The sequence below is a fragment of the Labrus bergylta genome, chromosome 20 (assembly GCF_963930695.1).
Source record: "Labrus bergylta chromosome 20, fLabBer1.1, whole genome shotgun sequence".
Classification (NCBI taxonomy): Eukaryota; Metazoa; Chordata; class Actinopteri; order Labriformes; family Labridae; genus Labrus; species Labrus bergylta.
Window position 1 is genome coordinate 5,498,275 of NC_089214.1, and position 11,326 is coordinate 5,509,600.

General features: G+C 42.2%; 1 protein-coding gene across 1 annotated transcript; it reads right to left on the minus strand.

The window, feature by feature from the left end:
* Positions 1 to 6,844, minus strand: nell3 (NELL (neural EGFL like) family member 3). Its single transcript, XM_020633586.3, has 5 exons — positions 6,643 to 6,844; positions 5,829 to 6,512; positions 4,178 to 4,737; positions 3,766 to 3,832; positions 1 to 3,602 (listed from the first exon to the last, which is right to left on the minus strand). Exons 2-5 carry the CDS (start codon positions 6,475 to 6,477, stop codon positions 2,071 to 2,073), a joined length of 2,808 nt encoding a protein of 935 aa, XP_020489242.3. The 5' UTR covers positions 6,478 to 6,512; positions 6,643 to 6,844; the 3' UTR covers positions 1 to 2,070.
* Positions 6,845 to 11,326: the final 4,482 nt, after the last annotated feature.

Here is an 11,326-nt window from a genome sequence, read left to right on the forward strand (position 1 = left end):
TTTGTACTTCAAAATAGATCTACATTTTATTTGGTGTTGAACAGTAATGCATGCATTGATGTTCCACAAGTCATGTGCAGGGAGTCCAACCACAGAAAAACAGAAATCACTGAACATAATGAAGGGAAAATAAAGCTGAAGAATTTCATTGGCGCCTTCGCTGCCAAGGCCCTGAAACACTTAATTGTGCCTAATTGTTTAGAGGACAGAGCACACACAGAGGCAATTAAGCTCGATGTGCATGAGCGACTTTGCAGGGAAATAGCATTTAGGCCAAAGAATAACAAAGTGTGATGTTTGTACATTGCTTAAAACTATGTTAAACTACATGTGTGCAAAGAGGCTATGAATGAATGTGTTTGAATATAAACACTGTCTACTCTGTGCTTTATACATGGCATATTGTTTTCTAAGATAAATGTGCTTCCTATAGTGGTAAATACTGCGGTCCTGTTTTATAAAACTCAAATAAATATGGTGAAAAAAACATAAAATATCATTGTTTGCTTGGCTATGTAACATTTGTGTATAGCTCTTTCAAATACTCTTCAGAAAAGTAAAGGAATAGTTTGACATTTTGGAAAATGTTATTTTGCGATATGTTGTCGGGACAGTAAAGAAAAATCAATCCTCTCTCGCAGCGGTTACAGAGCAAGACAGAGCAAGAGCATCTAGTTAGTTTAGTTTAGCTTAGCATGAATACTGTAAACACAAAAAACAGCAAGCTTTGTTTTGCCCAAAGGATGGAAAATCTCATCAATCCCCATCTATTCTCTCCCTATTTGAGCATCGTTGTTTAATATATGGAAAAAATGTTTTAGCATGGCAAAGGGTCTTTCCTGCATGTCAGTGTGAGCTGTGAAATCCAGGTGAGTGAACTGCTAAATTGAGTGTAAAATAAGGTGTAAATGTGCCTGTTTGGCAGAATGTGAAATGTATTTTGTTTCTCTTTTCTTGGAATTAATGTCTGTAAAAAGGATGGTTACAGATTTAGTTATAAAGGTCATTCAGACAATGATTTATGTTCATCAAAATGTAAAAATGTAGGTGAATTGGTACATTATATGATTTGTATGAAGGAAAATCTGAAGACGATTGTTTTGATGGTCGTTTATTTAATTTCCTCTTCTGTATGAACTTTAATTCCCCTAGAGGAGCTGGTGTTGTTGTTTGTCTTTGTTTGTTTGTTTGTTATATTGTTCTTTGTAAAAGTGTGTATAAAGGGATGTGTGTTGGACCCCAGGAAGAATAGCTGATGCGTATGCTGGTGCTAATGGGGGTCTTAATAAAGAAAGAAAGAAAAGTTAACATCAGGAGGTTCAACTGTTCTTTAAGAAATAGTCTGGAGCTTTAGCCCTCTTAAAATAGGGACACTTTTTACACTAAGAAAGATAAAATGTTAGGATACCTCAAAATAAATGTTGGTGGTTTAATTTAGTTCACCTCAGGCCAAGCAATGTTAAAACATTCCCCCTGCTACCAGTCTTAATGCTAAGCTAAGCTAACAGTTTGAGTGTTGTATCTCCCAAAAGGACAAACGATCATTTTAAATGTGTATTGATATAATACAAAAAAGATTTGTTACATACACTTCTAAATATATTACACAACTCGTACTACATTTATGCAAAAGTAGGCATGCCAATGTGTGCCAACACACACACAAATACATACATATTGGAGCACCACTGTACATGTTCTTATACACACTCATACTTACAGTAATAACACACACACGCTCACACACACACACACACACACACACACACACACACACACACACACACACACACACACACACGCTCACACAAACTTTCCATGAAGAATTGGTCACTGCTCAACCAGCCGAAGTACTTCAGTACTTACATGTAAATAACACAAAAAGGTAATTTCTCAATACAAGTCTAACAATACAAATATGTGTAAAAAATGAATTATATTGTTTTTCATCCTTCATTTGGTAAATTGTTGAATCTGCTCTGCAATTCAATAATGTGCAAAAGTGTCTTTTTTTTTCTCTTTTGTTTTTTTCAAAGTATAAAATTACTGACTGCTTCATCCTCTTCTTGATTACACTGCAACCCAGAGGATTGAAATGTTAGTGCCACCCTCGTGTGTTATCTGGTTAACTCGTCCGCGGATGCAGTCCAGAGTGACAAAGACAGCGGTACCGTTCTGGACTGAGAAAGAGGTCCTCAGCCCAATGCTGGCCCACTGGCTTCCTTCAGGCATATGTCCAGACACCTGCTGAGCCACAGGACCTGCCTGCCCGCCCTGACCCCCAACCTGCTGCAAAGTAAGCTTAACAACATTGCAAGAGTGTATCAGCTTCAGGTTGAGGGCTACGTTCGCTATGCCTTTCTCGTGGAAGATAAAGTTTTTCCGGCTGCTCAGCTCTCCTGATCGGGCCAAGTGAACCTGCGGAGTGTCCGGGCTGATCTGATGGAATAACAGCGGTTTGTTCCTCACTGCTCCTGAGGGCAGACCCGTCCTGGACACCGTGGCACTCAGGGCTGATGACACTGCTGAAGGTATCCAGATCAGACTAAGTATGCTGATCCCGGTGTTGTCGCCAAAGTAGCGGATGTTGCACTGGGATGGAGATTGAATCTCAAAGCTTAGGGTGTCCCCGCTATTCACGCTGACGGTGCCAGAGAGGGTGATGGAGGTGTCCCTGTAGTGGACGCCTGTTTTGAAGGCTTGCATCGCCTCCTGGCCAGTCCCGTTTTGATTAGTGTGGGCGATCAGGGAGAAACCCTCTCGAACGCAGGTGTTCCCCATAGAGTACAGAGCCTGTTGGAAGACAAACTTGACAACCCCGCTTTCTGTGAAGCGTACACCGCGGTTGTCATGGGTTAAGATGATCATATACGGGTCAGAGACTGAGGTCAGGCGGAGAGTTGGACGGTAGCTTGTTTGGTAGTGTGCCAACAGGGACATCTGAGCCGTCATGGCGACAGCTCCGGTATCATGAGACAACCAGAGCAGGCTGAAGGAGGGAGTGTTGACATCATAGATGTGAATATCCTTGCTCTGATTGCAGTGGTGATTGGGACTCCTCAGCTGCAGAGTGAACGTATGGTTAGGCTCCACCTCAACCCCACTGCTCACGCTCACACCCTGGAAGTATTTCCCATCTGGCTGTTCAATACGAACTCCGCTGAGGTCCTGACCCTCCTCTTCCTGGCTCCCATTGAGCCTCATCCCCACCTGAAGGAAGTTTCTGCAACTGTGCTTAATCGCAAAATTATGGTCCAACCAGACGAGGCCGTGCTGCAGGAACCTCACCTGCCCTGCCTCATTGGACAACAGATCCGTGACCTCTTTGCCTCGGATGTTTAGTTGAAGCCCGGGGAAGATGTTGATGCCAGGGGTGCCGGCAGGAGGAACTGCCACATTGGCAGCCCAGGATTGGGACAGACGGCTCTCTGACGGCTGGCCGCAGACGGCGTCGCTGACGGCTGTGCAGGAAACGGCGAGAGGCTCTCCATCACACTCAGTGCACGCCTGACACTCCTGCAGCTCCGGGTTGTAAAAGTAGCCGTGACCACAAAGACCCATCACTGCCTCTCTCTCAGAAGCTCCCAGACACCTGAACCCTCCTGGGGAAGGATGAGACCAGAGAGAATGAAGAAACCAAGAGTTAAAAGGAGCAACTAAAAGGTTTGTAAGTGCATGTCAGAGTTCTGTAAAAACAGCTCTCATTTTTGCCCCACTACCGAAAAATCAGTTGATAAATTGCAATAATCATCCAACATAACTCACCTGGAGTATTAAGGCACTTCACTCGCTCTCCACAGATGTTGGGTAATTCAAGGCATTCATCTCTGTCCTGCAATTAATACAAATTTGTATTACTGTCAGGAATGCAACTTTGACTTCATATTTGGAAGCTGATATCACTCTCTGTATTCTTGTGCCTAAAGGATAACTTAAAAACAACTAAAACAGAAAAGCATCTGTGTGTTTCTTTTCTAAATTTGTCGTTTTTTCAAGCATGAGTCATGGTGGCAAAGTGTGACATTTTTACTCCAAAACAGCTTTTTTAATGCTCCCACATTTTCTGTCATATGCTAGAAAACCAAAGACTTATAAGCCATCAGCTGCAAGTGTTGCATTTTGTTTGCATTTGAAATACAGACATATTGACTAAAATGAGAGTTTTAAAGGTTAATACCTGGCACATCCTGTCTGCAGTCGGAGAACACTGTGAGATCAGAAAGAAGCCTGGTGGACACATGGTGCACTTCTCACACTGAGGCGGGTCCTTCTGAAAATCACAGAACTCCTCCTGTCCACAGGGCGTGGGACATCCCAGAAGAGGCTGAGGGAAATGAGCCTCTCCGACTACATCCATCACTTTGGCGTCCACGTCCATTTTGTGCACTGCGTAGGACTTCTGCAGGTGGCTGCGGGCCTGGCTCTGCAGACCCGCCATGTGGCTTTCAAAGTAGCTCTGCAGCTCGCCCTGCAGACCCTGGAAGGAAACCTGTTTGATGGTGTCTGAGAGGAGGCCGTACTGCGCTTTCACCACGTCCATCTGCTCGTACATGCGCTGCTGCTGCCCCAGGATCTCCCTCTGCTGGGAAAGTAGCGCCTCCTGTTGGTCGGCGAGCTTCTGCTGCAGGTCTCGGATGACGACCTGCTGCGCTTTCATGGCCTCCACCAGCTTCTCCTGTCCTTTTGCCAGCTGGAGGTGCAGAATGAGGGCATCTTCGGAGGGAACTTCATTCTCACCTGAGAGGCAGATAATGAGAGATTAGATCAGTAAAATTCTCTCTACCCATCCATCCATCCATCCATCCAGCCATCCATCCATCCATCCATCCATCCATCCATCCAGCCTAGCTTGTTTTCCATTCAATCTGCATAGTACCATTGCACCTTTAAGAAAAAGCTAAAGACCCAGCTCTTTCATTAACACCTACCGATTTGAGATATTGATGACGATGATGACAATATTTAGAATAATTTTGATGCTGATTAGAACTTTCATGAAAAGCTGTCGATGTTATTCTTCGCCTCTGTGCACTTCCTGTCAGCACCTGTCAGCTGTTCGTTTGCACTTACTGACGTTGTTTCCTCCTCTCTAGATCCTTATTTGTGTTGAACTTACTCTCTGATGTTCGTCTGCTAGATGAATTGTAGACTTGATTTTAGGTTATTTTAAGGCTAGCATTTTGTTTACTATACTGAGCCAGGTCTAAAAGAATGAAAGTACTATAGGCTTTAAAATGATATTACTACACGTTTGTTATCACACGACTTTAAGGGGAAACCTATATGAATTTAAGTTTAATTTAAAAATAATAAATATTAGTGTTGGAATATTTATATTCAATGAACACAGCAGTAGAGGAAGAGATTAAATCAGATTGAAATGATGTAGAAGTCTAATGTTCTGCAAAAATGTGTGAACACTCAGTGAACCCATTCAACTGGGCAAACAATGGCAAGTGCAGAGAAAGTTCCCTTTATGGAGCAACATCAAAGCTCTCCACATTTTCTGCACAATTGACTCTGAGACATTTTTCCAGTTCAGTTGCTCTGCTGGTGTCTCTGCAGATATCATTTTGGGTTTAAGGTCAATAAAATAGTCCTTTGCGGTTTCACCACAATCTCCCTTTTGTCATCAGTTGTAGTCAAAAAGAGGTTAAAGTTAATGAAGAGTGTCATTCCATTGGTTAGACATGCTGTGTTCAGTGCAGTATAGTAATTCATCAACTTCTCTTGGGGCAGAATGGCGCGCAAAGGACATGTTGCAGAATTAAACCGGTCTATAGTCATACAAACACACATTTCTGCAACATATAAAGAGGATGGCAGACCTGGTTTGATGTCACATGTGAGCTGGACACCCAAAGGCGCGCTGCCGAGTTCTGGCGACGGATAACCCAGCTCCGGAAAATCTCCCAGGAACATCGCAGCTCTGTCAGACAGATGGAGAGGAGGAAGCTGGCTGGCGGTGGATGAAGAGACGCTCTCCTCTGAACCGACCAAACATCCCTCTCCCACACATGGCTTCGCTCGAGTTTTTGGCCGTATCCTGAACGGCAGTCTGCACTCGATCCCTCTACACTCTCGGGTGTCATTTGTGGGCTGAAATTGTTTCACAGGAGCGACACAGTCCGGATCCGTGCACCCAGCGGGGTAAACTTCAGGCGCTCTCCTCCGCGTACCGCTGCTGCTGTCACCGTGCCGCCCGCGCAGAGGCTGTCCAGCCGGATAAGTGTCTCTCTGAAAGCTCTGGTGCGCATAATGTTGGCTGGTGACTATTTGCGCAGCTCTCCCCTGACTTGTTGGGTTGAACTGCCGAGGCGGTCTGGAGGATCTGCTCCCCGGACAGTGCGCTCCGGTGCACGGTCTTGGATCGCCGGTTTCCGCGCCGTAGCAGTGCGTCCCGCGGCAAATCTCTGCGACAGCTTGCAGTGATACCCAAGACAGCAGGAGCAACAGCTCTGGTGTTAATAAACCCATTTTGCGTCAAGTTATCTCTCTCACTCTCTCTCCTCCTGGAAAATAAGACAAATTCAAGTTAGGTGTAAAATCTGGAACAATCCCTAAAAAATAGTTAAAGTCCATCTGATGGGATAAAATCCACTTTGCCTGAACTCAAACTTTTAACCCAGAGACTGATTTTACCTTTAGCTCCAGGGTTTGATGAGTCCGGCTTTTCCGACCGTCTGTGAGAAATAAAAGCTGCTGGCTCTCTCCATGCCTGAGCCACACTGAGGGCTCCTGCACTACAATGTCAGTATGTGGCATTCCTAAGACTTAATTAGCATCAGGTTTCCCCGGCCACAAATTAACCCTTTAACTTCCTTGCTTTCTTGCCTCGGACGTATCCTGTTAGAAATAAAATGGCAGGAAGTATCAGCTTTTAAATGGCAACACAGCATTAATAGGTTTTTTTTATGATCTTAAAACAAAAACAAATGGGAAGATTTGTCTTATAGACAAAATGTTCTCCACTCCTGCCATCTCTCTCCGGATGACTGTCACTTTACATTTGGCTCACTGTTGACTCTTGTCTGACCTTATGGCCATCCAAGTTGCAAAAGAAAAAGAAGATGTCACTTTTTTTTTTGTTTAACACATCCTGAATGTTGAGACAGCTGCTGGTTCTCAGCCCAGTGTCCTCCACATTAAACTGGCCCTGTCAACACTGAGCGCCCCTCTTTACAGACAGAGCCAACAGAGGTCAGACTTTTTGTTAGAGGGACTGTGGCAGAAGTCAGGAATGTAAAACCCACAGCTGGTTTTTGGACTGAGGTCTACTCTCTCATTTAAGTGATTCAGAACAACCACATGTCAGTGGGAGGTTATCTGAGGCTGATTTGTGGTAGGATGTTTGTGTAACTTAATTTTCCGTTTGTGTATATCAAGATCAGTCTGGTATGGAAGTCCAATCTTGCCAAAAAATAAAAATAAATCAAGTAGATATTTTAAAATCAGGTGAGTATAAATAGTATAAATTGTTCTGAAGCTCATAAACTCAAGAATCAAACATTTTTACTTTATAATCTACAACTTATGTATTTTAACTTGATATCTAAAACCTCAGACATTTTGTGCCATAGATTTTGTAAACCTCATTTGAACTTCTATTTTTGATTCAGTATCATTTACTTTTGACTATGCCTTAAATACACATTTATTCCCTTAAGTGTTATTAACTTGGACTTCCATTATTTTAATACTTTTTTATATTTAACTTATTTTGCAAAAAATAAATCTGTTTTCATAATATCTCATATTAGACAAAGTTTGATTTAATTTGCCCTAATTATCAAATATAGGTTTAATGTTTGACTAGTTCAAACTAATATTTATATATATATATATATTAGTTTTTTACCGATTTCACAATTTGTATTTATCTCATATTTTGACTAATTGTCTCAGTTCTCAGTGTCACATAATTTTCTCTTAATATCTCATTTTTTTAAATGTCAGCGTTTACCTTTGCTGCAGCTTTTTTAACCTTTCAATCATTATTCCAAAATGTTGACCCAGTATCTCAAAATGTTGACCTCAAAAGCTTGATTAACTATGTCTGTTTATATTTTCATCATCTCTAGCTTGTTTATTTTACATGGCAGAAAGGGGCCTCCGTACACTGCAGGGTTTTTTTAATCAAGAACTGAAAAAAAAAACCTTGCTTTAATTGTGTTTTTGCATTCTGTTGGCAAGTAAGAACAAAGGGCTGATTAGAAACTTAAATGAGTTGCATACGTACAAAAAGATCATTATTTTCTTCGTATAAACATTCAGAGGGGATCGTTGCTTCACAAAGAAAACAGGAAGCTTAGGTCGATGACCTGCTCTCCACCACCCACTGAGCTCATACGTGTTTGGCATGTACAGTACAGCCGAGTACACACAGAGGGCACTACAACACTCCTATACGCATCACTCATCACTTCATCATAGTGACAAATTGTCTTCTGCTGCACTGGATTTGACAAATGCTTTATGGTTTTGCAAGGTGCCCACTGGTTTTATCATTATCACCTCATTTTCATTTACTGCAGAGGAGCCCAGGAAAGGTATTCAGAGGTGTGTTGGAGCGCTCAGATTTAACATGACGGGGACTAATGGCTTTAAGGCATGCCCTCACACCTTACCATCTGGAGCCCTGTAGTCAACCAAAATACTGGTTTTATTTCAGTCACGGTTTTTGTCTTTGCAAGCTGTTACTGCATTAAAGTTGAAGCGAATACTTTATTTATTTGTAAAGAACAATTAGATCAACGCTCTGCTTTTGATCGTCTATTATTGTTGACTTTCCTGCTATAAGTAAGTTATGTTTGTATTTTGTCTGTCCCTGTCTGTTTGTTTTTTTGTTTCTATCCATTCTGTCTTTCTGCCTCTCCCTCTATCAAACTTTCTCAGCCCATCTATTTACGGCAGACGTCTGTCAACCAGTGTTTCTCAATCTGCTCAGGGTTTCAGCCTGGACAGGTTTTTCTTTAAACTGTTGCAAAGAGCTTGCTCACTAGTCGATTAATGTTGAGTCTTAATAAATGTGCTCTACATGCTATCTCAAGATACTTTACAAAAAGCAGCTCAAATACCTGACTCATTGTTATTTAATTTTTACAAAAGAGCAGGTAAAAAGACCTTACTCATTGTTATATTACAAATATTAATCCATCATGAGCACAGCACTTTGCAACATTTACGGTAGCAAGAAATTACTTCTTTATAAGACGCAGAAATCTTTGGCAGAATCAGTTTTTATTTATTTTTCATGGTATGCTCCTGCAACTGTGCGGACCTCAGAATGTATAGGCTGTGCACGGGGTACCCTGGTGGCCATTTAGATAGTTGAAAAATAATCAAATGACTGATAAAAAACAATCTTCTACCGATGTTTAAGCATTCATGGCAAAGCAACCATTATCAGTATCTACTCTATAAAACCCCCCTCTGTCTTAAAAGCGACTGTAAAAATCACAACAAAAAAAGGCATAAAAATGATTCCTCTCGTTCCTCCTGAGCTTCTCAGCTGTTATTTAGTCCATCTATTTGAGAAATTTTCTCCAAGGCACCAGCATGTTTAGGAGACATTTGTAGCTAATAGGGAGCCTGCCTTTGGGTGTCCATCTGTTTGTCAACCCCCAAGAGAGGCAGGAAATAAGTGGTGGTTGGGACACATGCCTGTACCCCGACTATTTGTTTAATACATCACGAGTCACGAAAGGCTCTCTTGGATGTGTTCAAGGTTATTTGGTTTTCCTCCCTGTGGAGCTCGGCTCTTCTGTGATGACAGGCTTTTGCCACAAAGAGGGTGGTCTGTGTTTCCCACTGGAACCGAGGCCGGTCTTGTGGGAGGAAATAGAATACAGAAGGTCTAATCAAAGCAAAATAATGTACTCAGAAAGTAACATTTTGGGGCTAATAAACGGATTAAGAAGATGAAAATGAGTTATAGCAACTGGGGATGTTGATATAAGCAGAAGAAAAGGGAGTCTCTGTAGTCTGAGATTTATAAAAATAAAGATGTGAAATCTTGTTTTTTCGGCCTCCCAGGTTGACTCAAGGAGAAATGCAAATAAATAGAGCTATCTGTGTCTGCTTGGTCAGATAAGAACCAGAGGCTATTCATAGCTTGACAGCTTGACTCTTCTTGGTTCCCCCTGAAGATAACTGACCTTGTTGCACCGCACCAGCGTCTCGAGATATTCTTTCCTGATTTTGAGCAGAGAAAAGGAGGGCAAGTGAAAGCAATTTTGCATTCATCAGTGCAGTATTGGAAAATAAAACAACAGAAATTGGTTATTGTATTGACGAGAGTTTTCATTTATCAACCAATCAATCCATCCTATACGGCTCATAAGGCGGATCTCATCTATCAAAGGCAAGGGCCGATTACACCTTGGGCACGTATCAACCAATCAATCAAATTTAATTTGTATAGAGCCATATCGTAAAAAAAAAGCTGTCTCGTTAACTTTTCATACAGTATGAAGCAGGTCATCCTCCTCGTATAATTAGCTTCAGAGACCAAAGCTCATACACCAAGGCTTAAGCACTTGCAACACTGATTATAAAAAGTTAGAAACCTCGAGCAGAACCAGACTCATTAGTGAGCGGCCAATCATCCGCAGCCAGCTGGATCAAGTACCCGAACCTTACAGACAGGAAGATCTTGTAGTGACATGGATCAAAGTAAATGTCACAGTACCCGCTCCATGACTTCATTTAGCATGAGGTGTGTGTGTGTGTGTGTGTGTGTGTGTGTGTGTGTGTGTGCGTGTGTGTGTGTGTGTGTGTGTGTTATCTAATTTCAGAGTATTTTTGTGTGAGTGCTGAGGGCTTTGTGTGTGTTGTTTTCCCCTCCCCACTCCCAATCTGTCCTCTTCACTCTGCTCACCTGCGGTGGATCTGCAGTCAACTTCACCTGCAAGAACCCTGCACCAACGCTCCAGTCTCTGCCGGATCGTTGTGCCAATCACAGACCTTCTTCTGCCCATTCCACCTCTCTGCAAACAAAGCCTGCCAGCCAGCTCACACCCAGTGGGATAGTGGGGCCTAAAGAAGTGGGTATACTCTTAATCCCCTCCCCCCAAAAAAATAAACAAAGAGGATAAACAGCCTCATGTGAGTGACATGTAAGTCTTGCATGTCTTAGTGTTAAACGTTCAGTAGACTGGATTTGGAAAACTGTTTGAAGTTAAGTTAAAAGAGTTAAAAAGTCTTCTAAACATGACATGAGGTTCAGTTTGCTTTGCAAGTAAACAGCCAAAGCCTGTCGCTTTTACTTTTTTTGTTTTTGTATTTCTATTTGAGTCAAGAATGTTTTGCCTAGAGAGGATTTGTT

Bases quoted from the DNA above. Each gene is read 5' to 3' on its own strand.
- nell3 (XM_020633586.3), bottom strand. From the start codon at position 6,477: ATGGGTTTATTAACACCAGAGCTGTTGCTCCTGCTGTCTTGGGTATCA. The intron at 4,738-5,828 runs GTCTGCCATCCT...TCTGCCTCTCAG, and splicing joins CACATGTGACATCAAACCAG to GTGAGAATGAAGTTCCCTCC. The intron at 3,833-4,177 runs GTATTAACCTTT...TATTAATTGCAG, and splicing joins CTGCAGACAGGATGTGCCAG to GACAGAGATGAATGCCTTGA.